The sequence below is a fragment of the Xyrauchen texanus genome, chromosome 31, assembly GCF_025860055.1.
Source record: "Xyrauchen texanus isolate HMW12.3.18 chromosome 31, RBS_HiC_50CHRs, whole genome shotgun sequence".
In the NCBI taxonomy this organism is placed as follows: domain Eukaryota; kingdom Metazoa; phylum Chordata; class Actinopteri; order Cypriniformes; family Catostomidae; genus Xyrauchen; species Xyrauchen texanus.
The window spans coordinates 25164603-25192338 of record NC_068306.1 but is presented as its reverse complement, the minus strand read 5'-3'; the positions used below and the strand labels follow the sequence as shown (position 1 = coordinate 25192338).

At 38.2% G+C, this 27736-nt stretch overlaps 1 protein-coding gene and 1 long non-coding RNA gene across 6 annotated transcripts in view; one reads left to right on the top strand and one right to left on the bottom strand.

The window, feature by feature from the left end:
- Positions 1-27736, top strand: part of LOC127624560 (cell adhesion molecule 1-like) — a 490282-nt gene that overhangs the window by 381589 nt on the left and 80957 nt on the right. For all 5 annotated transcript variants that reach the window (XM_052099340.1, XM_052099339.1, XM_052099338.1 and 2 more), the window contains 2 exons: positions 2292-2444; positions 18568-18705. In XM_052099340.1, the coding sequence (XP_051955300.1) occupies positions 2292-2444; positions 18568-18705 (291 nt within the window). The remainder of the gene's footprint in view (positions 1-2291; positions 2445-18567; positions 18706-27736) is intronic.
- On the bottom strand, positions 13259-16915 carry LOC127624562 (uncharacterized). Its single transcript, XR_007968194.1, has 3 exons — positions 16813-16915; positions 14960-15015; positions 13259-13296 (listed from the first exon to the last, which is right to left on the bottom strand). It is a non-coding gene; the product is annotated as an uncharacterized LOC127624562 (long non-coding RNA).

The following is a 27736-nucleotide window of genomic DNA, read 5'->3' as shown; positions in this document are numbered from 1 at the left end:
AGCAGGAACCAAGAACAATCAACACCCGCACCATCAGGTCCTGCTTTTATGATCCCATCGCCTCAAAAACCTCTAATGATGCCCGATTATTTCTTTCTTTATTTATTTATTCATAGTCTTCTTATTGCGTGCTTCTTTGAACTCTGCTGTTGTGGGCAAGAACAAACGCATGCGCGAGTGCTCTCACTGTCGTAAATGGTCTGTCGATCGGGTTGGAATTAATCTGTGAGTGGGGGGTGGATGGGGTGCCGGTAGCCTTTCATCTCTGTTTCGCCATCTCTCTCTCTCTCTCTCTCTCTCTCTCTCTCTCCTCAGCACCATTCACTTTCCTCTCTCTTACCCACCTACACCAGCTAAGCAAGCCCTAATGGACTTCTCATTATTTCAGACTGAACAGTTTCCATTCCTCCAAGTTATTAGGAGAGAGAACATATCTCCAGAATAGACGTTAGGATCGGTTTGAGATTTTCACAGTAGCACTGGTGTATTACTTTCAGATGTGTCTTTTACTGAGCAAGAGCCAGTTGGTTCAGGAGCATACATTTGTGCTTATACTCACAACACAAAACAAATTGTGTTAAAGGGTTAATCCATCCAAAAAATTTTATTTTGTTTTCATTTACTTACCGTAATGCTGTTCTAAACCCGTAAGCGGTGTTTTAAAGAAATCTACTGATCACTCTTTGCCATGCAATTGCTATGAATGAGGAGTTTGAGGACAGGCTTTCAAGCTTCAAAAAGGACCCAAACGCATAATACAATTGGTCCATACAACTCATCTGCTATTTAAGCCTTCTGAATACATGCGATAACTTTGGAACAGACTGATAATTAAATTATTATACAATCATAATCTTCCCCTATAGTGACCTGTAAACTCTAGGATAGCTGAAGATTTTCAGTGAAAAACGACTTAAATTTTGGTCTGTTCCTCATGCAAAGCAATTGTATGACTTCAGAAAATGTGGAATATTGGTATTATTGGTATTGACCACTTTCATGATACATTGATGAGGCTTTTGTGTCAGAATCAGAATGAGCTATATTGACAAGTATGCTTACATATACAAGCTTCCAGTGCACAAACAATACTACAATAATAATAAAAGATAATAATAAAAAAAATAGAATGAAAAATAAAAAGTGAATAGAAAATACAAGTATATAGAAAACCCACAATAAGAAAAAATATTTATATTTACGTATGTACAAATACAAATCTGTTATATACAGATGCAAGGGAATGTATGGCAGAAGAGGTAGGATATGTTGGATACATAGACTAAGCTGTGTATTGCACATCATTATTGCATTAATGGGGCAGTTTTAACTGTTCATGAGATGGATAGCCTGAGGGAAAAAAACTGGTCCTTTGCCTGACGGTTCTGGTGCTCAATGCTCTGTTGCGCCGGCCAAAAGGCAATTGTTCAAAAAGGTATTGGGCTTGGTGAAGCTTCAAAGTTCCCAATACTTACATGAAAAATAGGGACCAGTGCTGCCTTCAGATTTTCTCCTTTTAAGAAAGCCAAACATGTTTTCTTTTCTTTCTTTTTTTGTTTTGTTTTTTGGGTGACATATTCCTTGATAATTACAAGATAGGCTCTTAGGTGTCACTCTAGACTAGCATGCCATATACCATGGTTAGTATCCCTGTATCAATCTCCAGTGATGTCACGTTCAGATCAGATGTTGCCAGAAATAGAGATGGATGTTTTTCGGCAATCACAATCACTTTAGTTATTCCAAGGATTACCTTTCAGCTAATCTGATGAATATAGTTGCACATTGGTTATACTCCCCTGGTGCCAGTTATAAGCGATAGCTTAATGACTTAAAATCCCTTAAAATGACCAGTTTTCTTTCCTGTGTTGTCATATTTCCTACTGAAACAAGAAGTTTTCTTTTCTTGCCAATTTGCTTTATATACAGCACATCACTGCCATTAACCATGATTTGCTACTTGTAAGTAAGTTGCAGGTGGTATTAGGGGGAGTTACATTCTCATTCTACAGAGCATTTGACTGGGTAAAAATCTGTGTAGTGTAACATTAGTAATTAATATAGATGACCTTAAAAGCTAGCTGACATGGACTATCAAGTCACATACCACAAAAGTCCAAGTTTGAAGGGATTTTTATGGCTTCCTTTTTTATCAATGGAAACACAATCTTGCTTTTGAATGGGAAATACATGCTAATAATATCTCTTATACTGTATGTGTTGGTTGTAATGGAAGTGCAAATGGAATGTGAGAATGTAACTTTTACTCTCTTTCTCTATTGACTCTCCAGCTCTGAAAGATGCTCGATTCCAGCTGGTCAACTTCTCAGACAACGAGCTGCGTGTTGCACTATCCAACGTGTCTCTCTCAGATGAGGGCCGATACGTGTGCCAGCTCTATACAGACCCCCCACAGGAAGCCTACGCTGACATCACTGTGCTAAGTAAGAAACACACACGTAAACTACACACTGACCACTGTCTCCTGCACTGATATTTGAATCAATAGCATGACGGCAGATTAAATTAAAACAAACACTTTTGCTTGAGTTGTGTGCTTGCAATCTGAATTGGTTGTGATGAAAAAAGTCTGAGTATCACAAAATAAAGCTAAAGGCAGATTTATACTTCTGCGTCGAACCTACGGCATAGGCAACGTGTAGCTACAGCAGTTACGGCATAGCCAGATGTGCACCTCTTCAAAAATGTGACTGCGCGTCGTGTCGACACTGACCACAGCAGCTGTGATTGGTCCACTTTAACCAGAGACTGCCTCCCAGGATGATATCAATGATGAGGTAGCATCGCATTTTATTTAAGAAAATGTTAATATCTAGTCATCATATCACATTATATTTTGACTTGTGACCAATTGTCTCAATTGGGAGCATCTGCTGTTTTTTTTTTTTTTTTTATTCTGTTTGTATTTCAGGGCTCCACATTAAGCAATGTTATGTGCTTGTCCTTCAGACAAGTACATTTATAATTTACTTAAAAATGTTACTTGTTCGGAGAGAAAAAAGGATATTTAAGTATTGCTTACATTATATTAAGCAAGTAGTAACATGTCAAAGTTTCTGTTGTATTTTTTCTAAAATTACGACAGATGTCCAACCTAATAGTATTATACCTGTACAATCAACTCGACTCTCTGCAACAGAAATGTAAAATGTGCTGGGTAGAGAAGGAGGCTATAGTCAAATGGCAGTTAATTTATGTTATGTACGGGAGTCAAACAAAGAAAATCCTCTATCGCCACCATTTACAGCTGGGGTTCTCACAATTCTATGGAATGAAATCAAATCTTTCATCATATTATTGGAGTAAGATACCATGCACAATATAGTACATTGTTACAATACCAAAATATTAGTAGTCGGTAGTGAAATACGATGATTTTTTTACATCAGCTTCAATACCATAACAAATAATAGCCTAACACTAACTAATTTGTTAAGAATTGCTTCTTAATTCATTATTAAAGACTAGTAAACTGTCAGTAATAAAATAATAATAGAAAAATTCTAAACACTAGAAAAAAAATGTATGAAGAAAAGTGTTTTAACAGCTTTAAATGTTTTTAACAGCAGTATCAAGTATTCTTGTAGGCTAAACATTCAGAATGAATGGTATATACTGTAACTGATAGGGCCTATTGATCTTCACTGTATAATTGTAAATAATGCATTAATACCTTTAAAGCTAAAGTTATCCAGCCAAGAGCAGTGAGTGGTTTTCTCCTATTCTTGTTATGGTTTTTTATTATTATGTACAACACAGAGACAGCAGCCGGTCTATTAGGTTACATTAACACTTTCAAGTCTGACGTTTTGATACAAATCCATTTTTCCCCACTGTTTACATGGACTTTAGAACTTATTGTGTTTACATGAATACCAACCAAGATGGGCATTTTGGCAGACTTTTGAAGTGTATTTGACCATTCAGGTGTTTATCCACATGCACATGTAAAGCCTGCACACACAGAAACCGCTTGCTAGTCAAACAGCGATAGCTAGATCTCTAGCCAATGACATAAATATGCACTCTGGGTTATTTTTTTATGCTTGATGTGGTAGAAAAAAAGTGCAGGCACTCTTATTGTTAGTATTAAACTTGATTTAAACTTGATCTTAAGAATTCCTTCTTAAGATCTGGCTGAAGAACAAATATGACCTTACATCCTCAACTAACAAATAGGTTTAGATTAGCTTTACTTTGAAAATAAAAACATACAAAGTAGGGTTATTGTTTATGAAAACTGAGAAAGAATATTTAGATCTGCTGAAGTCTGTATCTTTGTCAAAATCAACACACATAAGAGAACAATGGCAATCTAACGTAGAACTGTCTATTTACACAAAATAAATGTAGCATAAATCTGAAAAACTGCATTATGTCTGTTTTTCCTTTTTAAAATGTTTTATCATCCTCACATTCAATGAGGGCAAAATTTGCTTTATCCTGCACACATTAATTAGCACACAGGAGTCAGATAATTGTGCAGATAATAATCAGTAGAAATGGTGAACAAACTGATTTGATGATGTTCAGGATTGAGAACGATGTAGAACCAAACACTGTCAGGTTATATGTAGTATATGTACTTTTTACAAGCACTACAGAAAATAATGGAAAATAAATGCAAATGTTCCTGTGTATTTTCTTTGAAGGTTTGGTTTTCAATATCGTTTTGTCTCTTGTGAAAAAAGGTTGTGCATATGAGCTGACATCACTTCTGTAACAGCTTTTTTTAAGTCTGTAGTTAGCACCCAGCAGCTAAGCAATTTGCATAAATACTGTACATTTGAATGAATCAGACGTGATAAAATGTGCTCACCCAAAAGTTGCTGGTTCATGTTTTGCAGAAGAGTGAAACTGAACTACGTCCAGACAAGCTGAAACACGTGCTCTCCACGGATAGCTTGACGAGCACCAATGCTTTTACACGTGTAGTGTTGTTAACTCACATGAGTTTTGCTCAGAGAGCATTCAGATGTTTACAACAATTTCAAAATCATTTGGAAGGTCAGATAAAAGTCAAGTCATTTTTATTTGTATAGCACTTTTCACAACACACATCATTTCAAAGCAGCTTTACATTAAATCATACTGGAAGACTCTGAGAAGTGGTGGTGTGTCAGTACTCTGTAGAATAAATTATAGTAGTGCAGGTAATGTGTACCGCTGCATACCGCCCCACTTGAAGCACTGAACTGCAGAATAAGACTATAAACTTTGTAATAAGTGGCACAGGCCTAGGGACAAATATAGCCAGTTATTTTTTCATTAATTATGTTTTTAATAAAGCTACCTGTCTGGTCGCACAAGTAAAATTCTCTTTCACTTGCTCCTTCGAAAATCCACTTGTTCCGGACAAGCAAACAGGTGTTAATGTCGAGCCTTGCTTTTCATTAACCCTCTTGGGTCGAATGACGCGCCGGCACGTGTCGTCATTACAGCGCAAACAACATAAAATTCTCCATCATTTTGGGTCATACAGATAAGCGTAAGACATCATTAGAGACTATAAAGTGTCTACTTTTATTTGTGTACACTCACAATAACAACAAAACCTTGTGCTTTTGTAAAATAAAGAAAATATAAAGGGTGAGCTATCAGACGTCTCCACAAGCATATTTCTGAAACACGTCACAAAAATGAACTGAGACTCCGTGAATACTTATCACACAAACATGAAACATATGTCTAAAAAAAGCTTAAAATGTCTACTTATAAATACAACAATTCAAATTTAAAACAAATATTCTCCTGCAATGTAATCTGTATGAAATAAAGTGATGTACAGTTTTTACTGGTTCGTTAAATTATCTCTAATGTGAACCCACCCACCAGCAGAGCGCGCTATTCATACGCTAATGTGCTGAGGCGATCAATGAAAATGGTACATGCCCCCGACTGTGCCTTAAAAACAACATGTTTGTTAATTTTTCTGCGCGTTTGAAAGACAGCACATACACAAGTGAGAAAACTCCTGGATAGTGACGAAGAGTTACAATTTTCCTCAGAAGAAGAGCGGGACTCCGATGAACATTTGTATTTTGAAGAGAGACTTGATCCAGACGAAGATAAAATTTTGGACGAGTAAGTCATTTAGTTTTAATTAGTTGACATGCTATTTTATATAAACATGTACATATTTTACTAGTTGGACTGTTTCCAGACTTGCCATTCAGGATTCAGAGTATTGACATTTGAAATATGTCCAAATAAGCAAGTTTTAGTAACATGTAAATGCTGTTTCGGCTAAAGCAGTTATTTAAATTGTATGCTGTATGATATAAATATGATATGTAATATGATATAAAAATAATATGAATGTTTAGATTATATTTTATCTAGTGTTTATGCTGCCTCATTATCATCTACAAAGTTTGTGCTTGCAAATATGTGTTCAGGTTAAATGAGTAAAATGCACTTTAAATATGCCCATATTAGAAAATTACCAACTTATAATGATTTCTGAAGGATCATGTGACACTGAAGACTGCAGTAATGATGCTGAAAATTCGGCTTTGATCACAAATTGCATTTTGTAATATATTCAAATAAAAAACTGTTCTTTTAAATTGTAAAAATAGTTCAAAATATCACTGTTTTTACTGTATTTTGGATCAAATACATGCAGTCTTGGTGAGCAGAAGAGACTTCTTTTAAATGGTAGTGTAGTTCTAAAATTAAGTCAAGTCTTTATGTAAAGAAAATGTATAGTCATATTACTTTTAACTTAAAACTTGATCTTGATCATTAAGTCTCCTCACATTCATTCTCTTTCTGTCACATACCTCATTGATAGGCCCAGGGGAGGGGTCTTTTGTCTGCTCAGGTGTGAATTACAATCCATATTCATGATAGTTCACGCCTATCTACTAAAAAGTTAAATTAGTATATTGTTTTGTATGAATGAGTGATCAGGATGGTGTTCACATCATTTTGTAGCAAAAACTCTAGGCTACAAGATCCAGTTCTCAAAGGTCTTGTGGACAAATTTTTCAGTATGTGTTATATGGCCATATTTCAATGAATAAAAATGTATGTTTTTCAAAAACCATGCATAAACGTTATTTTCTCAAAAATACAAACATGTACACACATGTTGCTCACATAGTATTGTAGCCCAGTTTGTGCTGAATACAGTGTTATCAGACTTTAGCCATTAATGTGTTTTTAATCAACTGAAAAAAGCACAAATGTGAAGACATGTCAAAACCTCTCCAGGGCCCAAAACATAAGTTACAGGTAAAACGCAACAAAAGATATCTGTTTACAGCTAATTAACTTAAAAAAAATATATATACTCTGGGCCTTCACTTGATATTAACTTGATATGTGAGTGAAATAATATGTTTTGTATTCTATTTGCGATCTTGATTTGACCGTACTTTGTTCGTTATGGAAACTAAATACTTTTAAATTGTCAGCAAGTTAAAAAAAAACACCTGGTAAGAGTTGGTTATATTGCCTTTATGCATTCTAAAGTCTTTAAAACGACACCCAATTTTTGTTATTCATGCGAGTAGTTATTAATTATTTTGACGATTTATTTTTCATCACGGAATGTCAAAAGTATGTCAGAATATTTATGTATTATTTAAGAGCAAGCATACAGTAATTTCCTAATTTATTTTCTTTCTGCAATGCAGGCAATGTTTATAGTAAATATGTACCTACATTTCAACATGTTCACATACTTTGAACTAATTTTTGTTGCTACATTAATTTAAGAAATACCTTTTAATCCAGAAATTACATTGCTTGCATTGAGTTTGTTTATTTATAAAAAATATCATTAGCATTTTGGCTGTAAACTCACAGAACAACTCACCAATGCAGAAATATAAATGTAAACCAACAATTTGGCCACTACTTGGAGCCAATGGCGTAGGTTCGACACAAGTATAAATCAGCCTTAAGGCCGCACATCTTTCTATAGACCTTATTCATAGCAGCGCCATCTTTTCAATTACTTTCACTATATAAGCTATCAAAAAGCTCATAGATTGCATTACATTTTCCATAGCTTATGTTGTCCTGAGTTTCTGGCTACTGAAATTTCTTGGAAAGATATTTTTTAATGATTAGTCAGTTGAATGATCCAAAAACACTTTAATCTTTAGTACATCCCACTGAAGAGACTGTACATCTATCCCTCAGAGCCTTGTTGTAATTCCCATAAAAAAAAATCAAAGATGAAACCACTGTGAATAAAGTTAATTGTTTTTTCACTGGTTACACTTAAAAACAAACATTCAGCGCAACTAGTGCAGTTAGACTATGAATTGAACTCTTTCTTTTGATACACTGCAACAATATATGTCTTAATTAGTATGTTTTCCTGTTTTAAGCATCTATAAATTTCTTAGATGTATGCTTAAAACGAGAAAAAAAAAAATACCTGTTGTGGTATGAAAAATCTATTGAATTCAAGAAAGGCTCTCTTACAACGCGTCTCTCACAACTTTGCTTCTAAAGTAAATGAAACTGGTTTTAAGGATGCTCAGATATTTTACTGGAAAACAAGACAAAAGCACTGATTATGAAAATATTATTTTTGCAGTGCAAATCACACTAATCACTCAATCAGTTTGAATCAGTATTTAAAATGTTTCACTGAATGAACCCATCTAAAATCCGCCAGAGAGGTTTCTGAATAAGCGTCTGATGTCTTTACAAACCCAAACCAGTTTTTGGACCGACACATTTCCCATAAGGCACCTGGCACACAAGCAAAACACACTAACACCTCCAGACACACATTCGCAGGGCTTCTTTGTTTCCTGAGAAATCCTTTTCCGATCAGTCACCAGAGTGGAGCAGCTTTTATGAGATGCTGAAGGCCCAAGACACAGCCAAGCCGGATCTTGAATGTGGAATCATTCATATTTCAGCATATAGCTGCTGCCCCACACATACACACTCAAACACACACACTCTTTGCTATTTGGATGGGATGCTAAAAGCCCTCTAAAAATTCAACAAACACTTCACCTGCTACTTTCTTTGAGGACTCAGCTGCATAGTATGGTGGAGCCATTCAGCAGAGTTATTGTTTGTGTGTGTTTGTGTGTGTGTGTGTGTGTGTGTGTGTGTGTGTGTGTGTGTGTGTGTGTGTGTGTGTGTGTGTGTGTGTGTGTGTGTGTGTGTGTGTGTGTGTGTGTAAGCATTTTTGCGTCTTGACATAATGGCACAAAAAAATTCACAAGCACTTAAAAGTGCTTTTTCTGTTTGAGAGGAGAATTTAGCATGAGGTGGTGACGGTATCAGAGCTCCTTGAATGCTGTTGAGAGGTTAGCTGCGGCTCCAAAGCTTCCGACGCCAGAGCTAAAGCATAATGCTTGAATGGAGCCCTGCTGCTCTGGGAGAACGAGAAACCTGGCTAAACCGCTGCTGCTGAATTACCCTGTCCAAAATCTGTTACACTTTTCCGCCACATTCCTAAAAGTTTTTTGCATAAATGTGAAACTTTCAGGTAAGCTCTTTAGTTGCAAGCTCTCCTAGAATCAATGTAGCGAGTCATGCTTGCACAAGTTGCCATCTGAAAACATTAATGTTATCACAGCGGATTCCTACTGAACTCTTGTGTGAAATTGTACTCAAATTCAATGTGCTAAGCCATTTAGAGATGTTTCAAAGTACTTCTGCAAGACGATGCATCCTTCTGTTACAATATATCTGAAGATTCTGTTATCCAGGTCATTGTAGTGGGTCTAGTAGATTTATTCTAGTCAACTAGATGTGTTGTTTTCTGTCTCACGAGATGTTTCACCTCTCATTCCCAGTCATTTATGCTGCCTTCAAGTCCTCCTGGGAAGTTCCTACTTCCGAGCTCGGAAGCTGTGATTGCATGTGATTCTCTCTTGTTCACTTATCAATGGAGACAGGAGGCTTGGGGCCCTATTTTAAGACTGCTTCATCTTAAGCACAGTGCTATGCAATACATCATTCGAGCAAAATCAGTTGGCATGGCAATGAAGTTTTGGTATTTTTAAATATTTTTGGTATTTAAAGAAATATTCCAGGTTCAATTCAAGTCAAGTTCAGTTGACATCATTTTTGGCATAATGTTGATAACCAAAACATTTATTTTGACTCATCCCTCCTTTTCTTTAAAGAAAGCAAAAATCTTGTTTACAGTGAGACACTTACAATGGAAGTGCATGGGGAAATTTTTGGAGGGTTTTAAGGCAGAAATGTAATGCTTATAATGTTATAAAAGCACTTATATTAATTATTCTGTTAAAATTATGTATTATTTGAGCTGTAAAGTTTTTAAATTGTCATTTGTACAGTAATTGTAGTTTTTGACATTACAGCATCTTGGCAATGAAGTTGTAAAATTTGCTATAATTTTACACAAAAAAGTTGAGTAAGTGATTGAATCACACTAAAATCATGTTTACACACATATTGTTTATGTCTTTTGGCTATACGTTTGAAAAAGTTTATATTTTAGTGTTTATGGATTGGCCCCCCATTCACTTCCATTGTAAGTGCCTTGCTGTAAATGTATTTTTGTGGTAATCAATATTATGCTACAAATGCTGTCTATTGAGCATAACTTGTATTGAACCCAGAATATTCCTTTAAATTGTTAGTTCACCCAAAAATACAAATTCTATTATGATTTACTTAACTTTAAGCCATCCCATATGTGTATGACTTTCCTTCTTTAGTTGAACTGATGATTTTTAACTCAGTTTGTCCATACAATGCAAGTAAACAGGTGCCATCAGTCTGCTCCAGTTTGACATCCCAAAAGGCATATTTAGGTAGCATAAAATAATCCACATTACTCCAGTCGTTCAATGAATGTCTTCTGAATCAAATCTATACGTTTGTGTAAAAATAAATTGATAATTGAAACTTTGATAACTTTCAAAAATTGCTTTCTGCCAGCAGTCGACGCATCATGTTACCATCGCGTGACATAAGCGTAATGGCACGTTCATTCGAGAAGTCAGAAACGTTCGCTTTGTTTACAACAGAGGAACAACATTATGCAAGAGTTAGTTCATTTCAAACAGCAATCCAGCGCTGGTCGGAATCAACATTTATAAGTTAAAAATGTTTTAATGATCAATTTGTTTACACAAACCTATCGATTTGACTCAGAAGACATTAATTGATCGACTGGAGTCATGTGGATTATTTTTATGCTCCCTAAATATGCCTTTTGGACCGCAAAACAGCCAGCAGACTGATGGCACTTGTTTACTTACATTGTATGGACAAACAGAGCTTAAATGCTCTTATAAAATTATTCACTTCGGTTCTGCTGAAGAAGGAAAGTCATACACATCTGGGATGGATTAAAGGGAAATAAATCATGAGAGAATTTTCATTTTTTTGGGTGAACTATCCCTTTAAGTCTGTTGCACATTTACTTATTTCTCACAAGAATAACTAAATAGGCCTTGTACCATTTACATGGACCTTCCATGTATTTTTGTGTATATGCCCACAAATAGCCTGAACATTCCCACCCATGGCCAGTTGTGCATAATCTAGGCACAAAAATTGCACCTAGATTTAGAGCTCTAACAAAAATTGGATAAGACTTAGCACACAGTCAAAGCCCTGCCCCTAACTTGGGTAAGAAAACAGAGCCCTTCATATGGTGTGTGGCATATTTTCTAAAACACAGATTCAGTAATCCAAAAGTTTCTGGTTTGAGCTCTGCAAGTGACCACGACACCATCGCTCCACCATTGTGTCTAGATTAGGTATTGTCCTCTTCAGATAATGGTCCTGATCACCCTGTTGGGGTTTACAATAATGACCAGCTGATTAAACATTATCCCTCACTTATCCAAGCAGAATCTGAACATACTAGGACTGAACATGTCACTTCTTATCTTGTAAAATCATACACATAGCAATACAATTTATAAAATAGCAACTTCATCAAAATATCATAATTGGTTTGCATCTGATACTGTGGCAAAATCTAGGACATGATATGAAGGCACACATAAATAAATCTTAGGTATCAATATAAATTTTGTGTGCAAAAGAAAAGCAATATGTCGATAGATGGTTTTATCAGCACTGCCGTAGAGCATATAGGCCTACTCACCCCTCACATATACACACATTTCATAATATTCTGTGCGACCATCCCTCAGTGTTGGCATTGTGTTATGCAGGGTTCATACAAAGTGCTTGAAGTGCTTAAAGTACTTGAAGTTGGCTTGTAAAACCCTTGAAAATAGGCATTTTTACCAAGAGGTACTTAAAAAGTGCTAGAATTATAGAAAAACGTAAAATACGTTGCATAAATCATAAAAGAAAATTGATGTAGTTCTTTTCAGAAAAATACACCGACAGACCACTAGACCACTGCTGAAGCAGGCAGTGCATACACTGTAAAAAGAAAAGGTGCCTGGAGGAACCTTTTGGGGTTCTTCACTTTGCCACACCGGCGGAACCGTCTGTAGATCCTCTAGGCACCCTTTCAAAAGGGGCGGTTCTCTGAGGAACCTTAAAGGCTTCTTGAGGAACCCTTTTATTAAGAATGATCAGGAACCACCTCTGGTGCTTCAAGGCACCATTTCCCAATTTGAATTCTATTTCTTGTCCCCACCCTCCCCCTCCCTTTCTTTTACTAATAAATAAAATTTATTTATTTATTTACATGTATTATTATTTTATAAACACAATGAAAAACTGAAACCAAATACAAAACAAACATTGTTTATTGATAAACAACAATAACATCCATACAAATAAAAAGTTCAATAAATAATCACCTTATAGTCAATAAATAAATGTATCAACATCTAATTCATGGAAGCACATGTATAATGTTAATATTGTGATACATTAAGAGTTTAAATCTTGACAAAACTGTAAAATATAAATATGACTCAAATATCTTAAAACTTTCGAATATATTTCAGGTTCCTCAAAAACAGTAGCCTAAAATTCAAATTGACTACAATTCAATTTACAATGCAGTCAATGGTAACATTTTCACTCTGGGAATATTCACACAGGACATTTTAAGAAATTGATAAGCCTCAACACAACTGTAGGTAGCTTGATGCTCTCCTTCTGAATGCCCAACAGATACTGCAGAAAAGTCAGTGTACTTTTAGTTGGTTTCCTGTACTTAATGTTGAACAGAAAGTAGGCACTCATAGTAAGGCCTACACCCATTGTTATGTCATCAGGTTCATCAGCAAGCAGTTCTTCGCCATGAAGAAAAACCATAATGCTGCTTTCACCAAATGGGTCTCCTGTAATCACCATTGTTGGTGTGAGGTTCTGTGGAGGCTGTTGGTTGAAAAAAAGGGATAAGATAAATTTTTATTACAAAACATTTACATTAATTAATTTTCCACAAACATTTATTCAAAGTGTCTTAAAAATTAGGAACATCAAATGCAACTGGTCACAGAGTTAAAAATATACATAATATCCAATGTCCTTTTATGGTTGTGGAGTAGTTAAATGCACAAAATCACTAGCAATAACTGGCATAATACTGGCAAAACTTTAAGCTGATTATTTCAATTGTCAATGGCCCAAAACATTTGCACGTATAAATAAAAAATTCAAAACAATCGTGCTCAAAGTAAATTTGAACGACAGTATTTGCAATTAATGGCTAAATATTTTTTAACACACAGCCTATTGTATTTAATTGCACTGCCATAATCTTGGTCACCACACGTGATAAAAAGAACCCTTGCACAATTATTTTAAATAGATTAAGTAAGCTACCACTACTGGTCACATCTATGTCGCGCACAGTTTTCACAAGGACGTACGCTTCAATCTATCGCCGTTGGGGAGACTCTCTATTCGTTCGGTGAAATCATAAAAAACATGCACACAACGTGTCCCTGCTTGATATACTGTAACCACTGATGAACATTTTCAGTTTTGATGAGAGAGAAAAAAACTATACGAGTAGCGGATTAGAACCCGTAACCTCTGACATGCTTGGCAAAAGATCCACCACTGGACCATTTAAAAACTCAAACAAAATGCGCATCGATGCATTTATTTACGGGTTGAGCAGAGAGGTTGCACAGTTTGACAAGCGGGCAGCGTCGCACACCAGGCCACCGGATGGTGTTGCTAAGAACTTGCAATGTATAACTATTATCAGACCGGCCCTCGCACCCTCAAAACACTACCGGCCCACCGGAAAAGTCCCGACTCTCCCGATTGCCACTCTGCCCCTGGTGATCCATGATGGACACAACAGCTATAACCACCACTTCCGCATTTGTCCACGTGATATTGCGGAAACCAAGGATAGCGCGGATATTAGCGTCATTGACATGCAACATTTTTTTCCGGGATGGACCATTATTTAAAAATGGGAATTTCTCTGAAATTAAAAATCTTTGTGGACTTTTGGGGTATTGTAAGTAGACAACTGCAGGAAATATATCACACTGTGCAAGTGATTTTTGGATATTTTATTACAAAAATCTTACATATTGTATCTTCAATATATTTAAAAGTATATATTATTCCTGTGATGTCAAAGCTGAATTTGCAGCATCATTACTGCAGTCTTCAGTGGCACATGATCCTTTAGAAATGATTCTAATATGTTGATTAGAATAAATGAAGAAAAATATAGCCACAAACGGCAATCATTGGGGTCCAAGCATCAATGGCCCGTGTGGGCGATCAGTGATTCAATTGAAATGTATCTTATGTGGTTTTTATAGCAAAGTCCATGAATATGATATTAGGCTCAAAAGATTCAGAACAGTTTAGAATTTGCTGTTAGCTTCCTGAACATCTGAATTTCTTTTTTAATTAAACTAATGTTTGCTCAGAATGACTTGTTCTTTCGGTGCTTGGACCCCTAATTCATAAACTGATTTAAAAAATATTTTTCTGCTAGTGTTTTAATGAATAAGACCTGATTGACAAGCACCATTTCAGTTATTTTGAAGTCCAGAAATACACTTACATTTGTTGCAGCTCAGTGAAACCTGTATTTCAGAGGAATAAAGTATACTGGATGTTCTGAGGACAGAAAAAGATCAAAGGAAAGGGTTAGGGTAAATATTAAATAATAGTATACAGTTTGTACAGTATAAAAATCATTATGTCTACCCTAACGAAAATTAACCATGGTTTTACTACAAATAAAACAAAAACATGGTTATTATACCATAGTAACCACAAATGAACCATCGTTTTGCTACACTAACCATAGTTTTACCATGGTAACGTTAGGCCTATTTGTAGTACAACTGTGTTTAAACAAATACTAATCAATCCGATAGAAAACAATGTTTACTACACTTTTACTATAATAAATCCTTGGCTAATTTTCGTAAGGCCATGGAATGTCCCCTTAAAACATGTAAACCCAATTTGTGTATGTTTGTGTAAACAACGAATTAACACAAATGCCAATGACAACAAATAACGTTAGTTAAATAAAAAAAAGAGAGCTAACGTTACATTGTCTAAAAGTTAACAACAAAACTAAAATCATTGTTTGTGATTTAACAGTGCTCATTTCGACCCACAAAGTAATTTCGTTTAGGCTACATTTCGTTAGCATCGCAGCTAAAACAGTTAGTCCTATTCTGCTATAGGCCTAACTTACTGTCAATGTGTATGGTCAATATACGTTCTTTGCTATAAGCGGTTAAAAAGTTTAAAACATACATTTTTAAACAGCCATACAATTAAGCGTGTTAGTGTGTCAATGTGTGTACACATAGTATATATTTTGCATAATAATTTTGGCGACTTTACTCACCTTTAATGGGGAAGTCATATGAAGCCGTTTTTTAAAATCACCGCTTCTTGCGTTATGCGGGAGCAGAACGCACGAGAGCACTTCTTCTTCTTCTTCTTCGTATTTTTCTTCCGATTAATAATTATAATAATACTACACTTTAAAAATATATATTCTGATATATATAGGCTATATATATTCTGATATATATTCTGTAATAGGTTTCATCATGGCAATAACAACATAAAGATAAATCACTGTATTAATTGTTGACCAGTTTAAGCAATAGCCAGTCCTGAAAGCTATTTAATTCAGAATTACAAAATACTCAATTTAATATAGCCTACAGCTGTTCGTTTGAGTGTCACATTTGTACTGTTTGTGGTCAAATGCATATTATTGTTATTATTATTATTACTATTAAATAAATGTAAAATCTATATTTCATTTCATGGTAGCCTACTAAACAAAATTTCACTTTTAATAATGCACTGTTTATTTCAATATGAATTTTTTAAATAATAGAAAAAAAAATTCTATTTAAATTAGTGACGTATTTTGTGGACATGCTGTACCACTAGGCAAGGTCTGTAGGCTATAGTAGCCTATAAATCTGCTTGGTTGTAAAATGTCTATTGCTTTTTTTGTCTTTTTATGTTTAGGCATTTGAAGTGTAATGTTTTACATGAGTACAGTCAAACCTGAACACAAAGCATTACCCATAATCTGTTCAATAAAAATGTAACAAAAATGTACAAAAATGTGTGATCTGATCTCAACCTTGTCTTCTGGCTAACTGGTAAACAATCTCAAAATCTCTCTCTCTCTCTCTCTCTCTCTCTCTCTCTCTCTCTCTCTCTCTCTCTGTGTGTTCATTAATAATTATGAACAACAGTAATAATGATAACAACAATAGGCAAATAAACTGTACATCTGAATGGCTGTACATCTTAATGTGGCCTCACAGAACTTTTGGGTTCCTCCAGATTCTGGCTTTTACAAAAGAGATCTTCCAGGAACCACGTATATGTTACAGGTCTTTCAAGAACCCTTTCATAGAATATGAGTACCTCTAACTTCCCCCAAAGCACCTCGACGTCTCATGGTAATGAAAAGGAGCCTCCAGAACCTCAGAACTGAATACAAAGTGCTTAAAGGATCCCACAAGTTCCTGCAAGAACCGCAAAGACAGTCAATGGTTCAACCAGTAACCCTACTATAGGAGAAAGAGCTTTGAGGCACCTAAATTACATTTTAAAGTTCCTTGAGTATCCGACAGGATATTTGAGGCACCTTTAGTTTTTACAGTGTAGAAGGTGCATTTGGCAGCGCTGTTCAGAATGGGCCAATCACAATCAATTGTTACTGGAGGATTTTCAAAATACATATTTTATAGATACTGCTGTGGCGGTATAAAGTATAAATTCTTGTAACTATCTGTTTTAATTAAAAATTACTCTCCAGAGTGAAAAAATTATATGAGATGTAAAACGTTCTGAGATTTGAGTGCAGATCAATGGAGGATTCAGTTTTGTTTTGCCGTCTAGCACCCCCTTGTGTAAAGACAGCTTTGTGTAATAAAATAGGTTATTTCTGTCAACATTTGGGTCAATATCAAAATATGTTGACAAACATGTCTCTTGAATTTATAAGTCATGAAATAGCTTTCTAATTCTAAGTATAATTCTATAACCTAACCTTTAATGATGTGTCGACTCTGTATTGATTTTTTTTTTGAAAATATATTTGAAAAACAAATCCTTGTCCCCTTCATCTGTTACACGATTTCTGTGACTTTTAAAGATATTTATGTATTTATTTTGTCCTTATTTTTAATAGAAGCATTAGTGCAAGGTGGAACAAAAAAGCAAAACAAAATTATTATTAATTATTTGAATAATTTAAAAGAATGTCTGTCCCTTGATTTCATGGCATTTCATGTTAAAACAATTTTTTTTAATATTTTCAGAGGCTGCTTAAATATGCATATAGTGATCGTCAGCATGTTAAAAATTTATGAAATCACATTTTTCACACACAAAAATTAGTTTTTGTACCACATTGAACCCTCAAAATTTGGTGTTGTAACCTATTGAACCCTCATTGGTGTTAATTTAGTGTTAAATTGCTTTGTTCGTGAAACAAAATTAAATAATAAAAGATTGAACAACAGCCAGGCTGTTCTTTCTGAATAAAAATAACGTCAACATGTTACAAAATATTTACCCTCGGCATTTATAGGCCTTAAGCATAGGAACTTAATGGGAAATTTGTATAGTTTGTAAGTTGGAAAGTCAAACTTTTTTGAGAATGACCCATTTGCAATTTGGGTCAGTTCCTCACATGAATCTGTTGTGTGACTTTAGAAAACATGGAACACAGCACATATGGACTACTGTTTACGGACCCAGTTATTCACTTTTGCTGGAAAGCAAAGTGTGTTTTAAGGGAGCACACTACAATAATACGTCAATTTCGTCATGAATGAACCAAGAATTGTAACTGAGAATATGTAGTTAAAGATGCACATTGAGATATGTTGTACTTGTAATAAGTGGTGTTTTATAAAAATAAATTAACTGAATGAATAAAATATTTTTATTTTAAAATTAACAAATAAAGAATTAGTTTTAATGACATCTCGAGCATAGTCCTTGAAAACAAATAAAAATGTGCTTGAAAAGTCCTTGAAAGTCCTTTAATTTAACTTTGAAGCATCTGTACGAATCCTGTGTTAGTTGTGTTGTGTTTGTTGTCAGTGCATGCCCTGAGCTGAATGTGAATCTAGTGACAAGCAGACAGACAATCTGTCTGTCCTTTCTCAGTCCCTCCAGGAAACCCAATCATTGAGTCCCGCGAGGAGATCATCAGCGAGGGCAACGCGACAGAGATGAGCTGCACCTCCATGGGCAGCAAACCTGCCGCAATCATCAGATGGATGAAAGGAGACAAAGAGCTACAGGGTGGGTCAACTCACAAACATATAAACAAACCACTTGTTTACCTACCTTGTTTTCTCTTCGCTCTGTATCCTGAAGTGTATTTAATATTCCTGAAAGAGCTTTTCCCTGGAAAACTTTCCTCTGGTACAATCTTGTCATTGTAAAGTGATACTTTCATTTGTAGAACACTGGATAGCAACAGTAACAAACATTAGTTAATGTGTAAATGTTATTTACTGTGCTTTCAAAAAGTAAAAATTTTCAATGCATAGAGCAATATACTGTGTGTAGTTGACATGAAATACATTTGGGAAGTAGACATGATATTCTCCATCTAAAGCTATTTTTGACTATCGATTTGGAAATTATTTTATAATTATTAAGCATGCAACTTTTATTCAGCTTTTTTATTTTAGTTAAGGCAAAAGAGGATTCAAATGGTGAAAAACTTGAATAAATGGTGAATGATGACCAGTTACAAAACCTAAGATGTACACTTTCTCTTACACATTTATAGAAATTTGAACCTAAAAACTTAATGAAAAAAGTCCATAGACACTTAGCCTATACTGTACATACACCTTTAATTTTACATACATATGCATCACATGTAATTGTCCTTCATTATAAGCTGACCCCCCTTTTTAAACAGCTGCTTACCTGAATGCTCTTCAGAAGCTTGGCTAATTTCCAAATGGATCTGTGAGGGAGAATAAGCCTTTGACCCGCAGCTGTCTAGACACAAGCAATTTGCGTATTATGTACAGGATCGAAGCTGTCTAACCAACACCAGACATTTTAATTTGGTAATTAGTGATTAGCTCAGTCAGTGGTCTGAGTTTCCCCCAGCGGGAGTTTTCAGCAGCTATTAAACATCGTTCTTCTGTTCACATGTCTGTGGGTGTTTTGTTTTTATGTAACATCAATATATTATTGGACAGTTAGACAAATGTAGTGTTAAAGATGAACAAGTTCTCAACAGTGACAGACAGCAGGACACGAGTATTCTGTTCTTGTATGGCGGAACGGATGAATAGGGGGAGCAGAGGCAATTGAAAAAAACTGAGGACAAGAGAAGTGGGACCCCTCTCCTGACACAGCCGGCTCAACGCTGGCACTCACTGGCTGGAAATTGCTTTTGGCCTCTGCACCTTTTTGGATTTATTTTTAATTAAATGTCCTCATCATTCAGCCTAATTACCTCTAGGATAATCAGGCTTTTTTTAAAATATAATTTAAAGGTTACACCCATACAGCCCCAAAATGTAAACTCAGCCGCCCCCTCTATGTTATGCCTCATTCTCCTTCCCTCTCTTTCTTTTTCTCACACTCACACACACACACACACACACACACACACACACACACACACACACACTCAGACATACACAATCTTTACACTCTTATCCATGTTGTGTGCTGTGTTTCGTACTTTATATTGTGCATCTGCTGCATTCATGATACACACCAGAGATGTTCACAAGTCCTTCATCTGAAGTCTGAGTCAAGTCTAAAGTCTCTGATGGACAAGTCTGAGTCAAGTATCAAGTCTTTTATCACGAGTCCTAGACGAGTCTTGAGTCACCAAACATTACATATTTCCTTACATATTTATTTATATATATATATATTTATTTTATTTTACATAAAAATCCTATTTGGAAAAATTCACTGCACAGCCAAGAGTATATACTGGAATTTCTGAGAAACTTCCACTATAATTCTACCAATATTCCACTGGTAGCATCATTGTAAATAATAAAAAGAGCTTTTATAGGTTATTGGTGTGTAAAGAAGTCAATGGAAAGGAGGAGGCGAGAACCGGCTTTTCAACATAAATAATAGTTTAATAATAAACTAAAACAGAATACACAAACACACACACGACGGACATGTCCGTAAACTATCTCTCTCTCTCGCACAATCCTCCGCAGTCGACCTATATGCCTGATAAGGGACCAGGTGTGTATGATCACGACCTGGCCTCACCCTCCACCCTGCCACATTCCTCCCTCGTTCTCTCAGGCAGGGGAGCCTCTGGCATGACGTATTCAGTGTGTCAGAAGTCGTGACTCAGTGTGACTCGAGTCCGAGTGTCTAACTCGAGTGCCCATCTCTGATACATACTAATCTCATAAAACAATTTGAATGAAAATCAAGAAACAATGAGTTGTTAATTTCCTCCTGACAGATGACACATGCCTGCTCATTGCTTAAAAATATAACCTAATTTCAATTAGCCAACTAAGCTCAGCTAAAACACAATGGTTTGATTAAAATCTTTTAACTGAATTTAAACTCATCCTAATGCCACTCCAAACTCGTATGACATTCTTTCTTCCATGAATCACAATAGAAAAAGTTTTCATGTATAAAAGTTACACTAGGCCATCAAAAAACATTTAAAAAGGACACACAAACAAAACAAAACAATAGAAAACCATAGTAACATCTAGGTTACGGATGTAACCCTCCGTTCCCTGATGGAGGGAACGAAACGTTGTGTCGAAGAAGCGACACTAGGGGTCTTTCTTGAGAGCCTTTTGCATCTCTGGTCTATGAGAAAAGGCCAATAAGAAATTGGCAGCCAGAATTTGCATGTCCCGCCCCTGGACATAGGGGTATAAAGGGAGGGAAATGCATCTGTTTCATTCAGGAGGAGCCGACAATGAGGTTCGGCCGCAACATTGGCTCGGTTCAGCGATGTGACCGGGAGGTCAGGGAACGGAGGTTACATCTGTAACCTAGACGTTCCCCGTCTGTCACTCACTTCGACGTTGTGTCAAAGAAGTGACACTAGGGGTCCAATTTAAATCACACCATGCGCTGAGCCGTGTACTGCTGTAGGGCTCAAAGTTTAGGAGCGGTTTTGGTTATTAGCAATAATTAATAATTATCATAGATAACTATCAATAATTAAAATCAATAGAACATTGATTAAAATCAATGTTAGCTTTTTTTAATCCTTTAAATCAACAATCATCAAATTTAATAGAATATTAATTATTTTCAAAGATAATAATAAATTAATTTAACATTGATTAGACTTAACACTAGCATATTGATCCTTCAAATGCAACAATCATCAAAGATAATTGTCAATTATCAAAATCAATAGAATATTAATTAGGATTAATGTAGATGGGGCACCACCCTGGAATCAGGGACTAATAACCAGACAGTATAACAGTCTCAATGTTAGATTGTTCTCTTAGGAAAATCGATGTCTGTAGATCATCAAGATTAAAAAGGGAACAACGAAGGGTTGAATTCGAGCACTGGCATCCCCTGCCAGCCTTTGACACATGTGTATGCAAAACAAACCAAAACACTTCTCTTTTAATTCTAACAAAGTTTATTGAAAATATAATATCAATTAATAATCAATACAATGCAGTCAATAAACTTCCGACATTCAACGACAAACTAAACAGTGACATGATTAGATATGGTAACCAAAATAAGCCTATAACACATGAGATGACGATATGTGTGTGTGTGTGTGTGTGTGTGTGTGTGTGTGTGTGTGTGTGTGTGTGTGTGTCAAATCAAATCAAATCAAATCACTTTATTGTCACAGTACTGTGTACACAAGTGCAACAGTAGGTGAAAGTCTTGTGTGCAGTTCCGAATAACATAGCAGTACCAATTACAATAAACAATATATTTACACAACACAAATTACATAACAAAGGTACACATACTTACACAACACAATATACAATGTACAATATAGAATACACATACAATAAATATAAAAAATAAGGGTAAGGGTATATAATATATATATATATATATATATACAATATATATATATATTGAGAGCCAGTCAGGATGCTCTCTACAGTGCTGGTGTAGAACCGTGTGAGGATGTGGTGGTTCATTCCAAACTTCCTCAGCCGTCTCAGGGAGAAGAGACGCTGGTGAGCCTTCTTCACAATGGCCTCAGTGTGGACGGACCATGTGAGTTCCTCAGTAATGTGGACACCGAGGAACTTGAAACTGCTGACTCTCTCCACCGGTGCTCCAATAATGGTGATGGGGCTGTGTTCTCTGTCTATCCTCCTGAAGTCCACTACAAGCTCCTTGGTCTTACTGATGTTGAGGGAGAGGTTGTGCTCCTGACACCAGTGTGTCAGCGTGTGCACCTCCTCTCTGTAAGCGGTTTCATCATTGTCAGTGATCAGACCTACCACCGTCGTATCGTCAGCAAACTTAATGATGGCATTGGAGCTATGTGTTGCCACACAGTCATGTGTGTATAGGGAATACAGGAGTGGGCTGAGAACACAGTCCTGCGGGGCTCCAGTGTTGAGGATCAGTGATGACGAGGTGTTGCTGCCCATTCTAACCACCTGACGTCTGCCTGACAGGAAATCCAGGATCCAGCTGCACAGCGAGCTGTTTAAGCCCAGAGCCCTGATTTTCTCATCAAGCTTGGAGGGCACTATGGTGTTGAATGCTGAGCTGTAGTCTACAAACAGCATTCTCACATATGTGTTAATTTTTTCCAGGTGGGAGAGAGCAGTGTGTATTGTAGATGCAATTGCATCATCAGTGGAGCGGTTGCGGTAGGCAAACTGCAATGGGTCCAAAGAGGTGGGCAGAACAGAGCAGATGTAATTTCTGATTAACCTCTCAAAGCATTTGCTAATGATGGGAGTCAGAGCAACAGGACGCCAGTCATTTAAGCAAGTGATTTTGGCTTGCTTCGGTACAGGCACATTGGTTGATGTTTTAAAGCATGTGGGGACTACAGACAGGGAGAGGGACAGGTTGAAAATGTCCGTAAAAACACCAGCCAGTTGGTTCAGGCACGTTCTGATGACGCGACCCAGAATGCCGCCTGGACCCGCGGCTTTGCGGATGTTCACCCGTCGGAAGGAACGGGTTACATCCGCAACAGAGACGGAGAGTGAACCATCCTCTGTAGCGTCGGCCGCGAGGGCGGTGTTATTGTCCTCAAAACGAGCATAAAATGTATTAAGCTCATCCGGGAGAGAGGCAGCGGTTTTCATTGCGGAGTTTTTATTCCGTTTATAGTCCGTGATGATGTTAATTTCCTGCCACATACTTCTAGAGTCTGTGGTGTTGAACTGTCCTTCAATGTTGTGCCTGAACTGGCGTTTGACTGCACTGATAGAGTTACGGAGGGCATAACTGGCTTGTTTACGCTCCTCCGCGTTCCCGGAATTAAAAGCGGAGGTCTGTGCATTAAGTGCCGCGCGAACATCGCCGTTTACCCATGGTTTCTGGTTGGGATAGATCCGTATTGTTTTGGTTGGCACAACGTCCTCTACGCACTTCCCGATGAAACACATTACGCTATCAGCGTAAACCTCGATGTCGTCATCAGAGGCGGACCGGAACATCTCCCAGTCCGCGTGATCAAAACAGTCTTGTAGTGCAGAGTCTGATTGGTCCGACCAGCACTGGATCGTTCTGAGGGTGGGTGCTTCCCGTTTCAGTTTTTTCCTGTAAGCGGGCAGAAGCAGAAAGGAGGAAGAGTGGTCCGATTTGCCAAATGGTTGATGGGGGAGGGATTTGTAGCCATCCCGGAAAGGAGAATAGCAGTGGTCCAAGATCCGGCCTCCTCGTGTGTTGAAGCTGATATGTTGGTGGTATTTTGGTGCTATTGTTTTAAAATTGGCTTTGTTGAAGTCCCCGGCAACAATGAACGCAGCCTCAGGGTGCGCGGTTTCCTGCACACTTACAGTACATACAGTTCCCTGAGTGCCCAGTCTGTGTCGGCTTGCGGGGGGGATGTACACAGCTGTGATAATGACCGCTGTGAATTCCCTCGGTAGCCAGAATGGTCGACACAGAACCATGAGATATTCCAGATCAGGAGAGCAGAAAGATCTGATAAAATGTACGTTCCTCTGATCACACCAGGATTTGTTGATCATAAAACATACACCACCACCTCTGCTTTTACCTGAGAGGTCTTTTGCTCTGTCCGCTCGGTACACGGTGAACCCCGTGGGTTCGATGGCCGAGTCTGGAATCTCCGCAGCCAGCCAGGTTTCTGTAAGGCATATAACGCAGCAATCCCTAGTCTCTCGTTGGAAAGAGATCCGCGCTCTCAGCTCGCAGAGCTTGTTGTCCAGAGACTGAACATTTGCAAGTAGAATACTGGGTAGCGGGGGTCGATTTGCGTGACGTCTTACTCTGATGAGAACGGTGGCTCTTTTTCCCCTTTTCCTTCTGCGTTTCCGCGGCCGGGCAGCCCAGACAAAGGGCTTCGCTGGCGTGTTTGTTGGAATTTGAAGTCCGGTTTTCGGTGTGTAATTGCCGAACCAATGTCCAAAAGCGTTTGTCTGACGTACACAATAAGGCAGACAACATCCAAGACAAAAAAACACAAAATTGTAAACAAAACAAAAAATAAACTGCAGTGTTTTGATGGAGCCCGTGACGCAGCAGCCATACTCAGCGCCAAATTGTGTGTGTGTGTGTGTGTGTGTGAGAGAGGAGTGACGCGCACAAAATGGCAGACGTGACTCTCGTGGAGAGTACGTCACGTGAGATTTCCGGCCAGAGAGTATGGCCGCGAATGTGGGCGGAGAGAATTCCGGTAATGCCGTCTGCCCGTGTGCGGCATGTCTTTCGCTTGTATGAATTATGTATGTGTGTGTGTGTGTGTGTGGTTGGTACAAAAGACAGAGAGAGAGAGAGAAAGTGGCGGCGCCAAAGCCGGTTTCGCGATCGTGGGAGAGAAGGCAACTGTTATGGATAAACACAGTGTGCCAGTCTCATCCACGATGGCGTAAATACACAACAGTCCAACATGGTTGGAACAGAGCAAACTCTCATTTGTGATAACAGTGTGTTACATTAATACCTTGAGTATTCATAGCAATAAATGAGCGGAACTTAAACTGTACAAACAATAAACTTGATCCACAAGAATAACACACCTAAATATCCTATCTCTGCCCAGACGTAACCTCTTATTTGTATTGCTTGAGGGCGCATGTAGAACGTGTGTTCATCCGTCGTTTGACTCCGACTTGGTTCCTCGAGGCTTGAGTAATGACGAGAGGCCGTTATCTCGCTCTGTCGACGGGCAGCTGCTGATCCTTGACGGCTGGCGGACAAATCAGCAACGTAAACTTGACTGAAGAGGAAAGGGGATCCTTCTTTCTTCACTTCTGCATGCAAACGGATGAAGATGCGGATTGCTTGGCGGTTTCCTTCGGATATGTTAAAGTGTTTGGTGGAACACAATATAATCTCAACTCATCCAGCGAGATGGAGATTGTATGGCCGCAGTTTCAAGGTGCACGTTACTTCCTTTTGCAACGAGTCAACACCTGAGAGCAGCGAGGACTGCGTCTACATACGGCACGCAAAGTCACTGGAAGCGAGGTGCAGAATGATTTTCGTGGTATTTCTACTCCTTATGACATCATAGTTGAGGTGCTTTCTGTTGAGTGCCTCACCCAAAAGGAGTTGAGAGTTCGATCCTTTGGAATTTCACACAATTGTAAAGTGAGCAAGGCTTCTTGGGATTTGTAGTCTGTTTTGTACTCTTTACCTTTGTTTGATTTTGGTGCGGTTTTTATCAGTAAGATTTATGACTTTGTTTTTGTGGGCCTCAGTCAGGCTTTACGACTGTGTTAGGCCTGCCTTTGTCTTGTATCTGAATACATGAGGCCCTAAACTGCTGACACAGGAGCGGGCAGGTATTTTACATGCAAAAGTGACCGGTTGTGTTAGACTGCACGTACCCTTCCCCAATGCCCCATAAAGTCGTCAAAGCCTTCTGGTTCTTTACCCCCGACAGGGGGGAACAAGGTGATGTGCCAAGCAGAGACCACACCTTCACAGACTGGGAGAGGTAAAGCGTGGTGCATGCATCACATGGGTTTTTAGGTCACACGTGGAAAGTGGCGCAGTGGTAGATCCTGCCTCATTGGGAGGGAGGAGTTGCTACAGACACGGTGACCAGGGGGCAGTGGGAACTGCCCAAGGGAGACGCGGGTCTGCTCGTAAGGGGACAGTACCGTGGAAAATACACACAGGGGGATAAGTCCACGTAGGAGCCTGTTCTGTGGAGCACCTATTCCAGTACAGGGTAGATTGAATACCTGCATTGGATTTGGTCGGTGAATTCCTCCCCTGAATTTGCGGACCAGAGGGCTCGGGAGGAGTCATCCAGGGAGCCGAGTTAGTGAGATCTCCTGGGATAAGAGTGCACTGTTTTACCTCAGCAGAGGGAAAGGGTGCTAGGTGCAAACGGTCCCCCCGGTCAGTTTGCCAGCATGTACCGAGTTCTAACGGCTCGGACCTGAGAAAACACGGGACAAAACTGACTCAACCCTGAGATTGTAAAATCTCGCAAAGGTATTGGGTGTTGCCCAACCCGCTGCTCTTCATATGTCTGATAGGGAGGTGCCCCTGGCCAGTGCCCATGAGGACACAACACTTCTTGTTGAGTGTGCTCGAACCCACAAGGGGGGGGGCATGGCCTGGGTGTGATAGGCCAATGTAATGGCGTCCACTACCCAGTGGGAAAGCCTCTGTTTAGTTCCCTTTCCGCTGTCCACCAAAGCAGACAAAGAGCTGCTCAGAACGTCTAAAGCTCTACATGCGGTCCTAGTAGATAAGAAAAGCACATACCGGACACAGCAACGAAGGGGCTGGGCCTGCCTCCTCCTGGGGCAGTGCTTGCAGGTTCACTACCTGGTCCCTGAAGAGAGTGGTAGGAACCTTGGGCACATAGCCCCGTCGCGGTCTTAGGATCACATGAGTGTCTGCTGCACCGAACTCCAGGCAGGTGTCACTGACAGAGAACGCTTACAGGTCCCCAACCCTTTTGATGGAGTCGAACGTGATTAGGAGGTCGTCAGGGAGAGGGCCCTGATTCTGACTGATTCTAGCGGCTCGAAGGGGGGTCTCTGAAGGCCCAAGAGGACCACTTAGAGATCCCAGGAGGGGAACAGGCTTGGCCAGGAGGGATTTAACCTCCGGGAGCCTCTTAGGAACCTGGTAATTAAGTCGTGCTTGCCATCTACTGTGTCGTGGTGGGCCGACTTGAGTTGCTGCT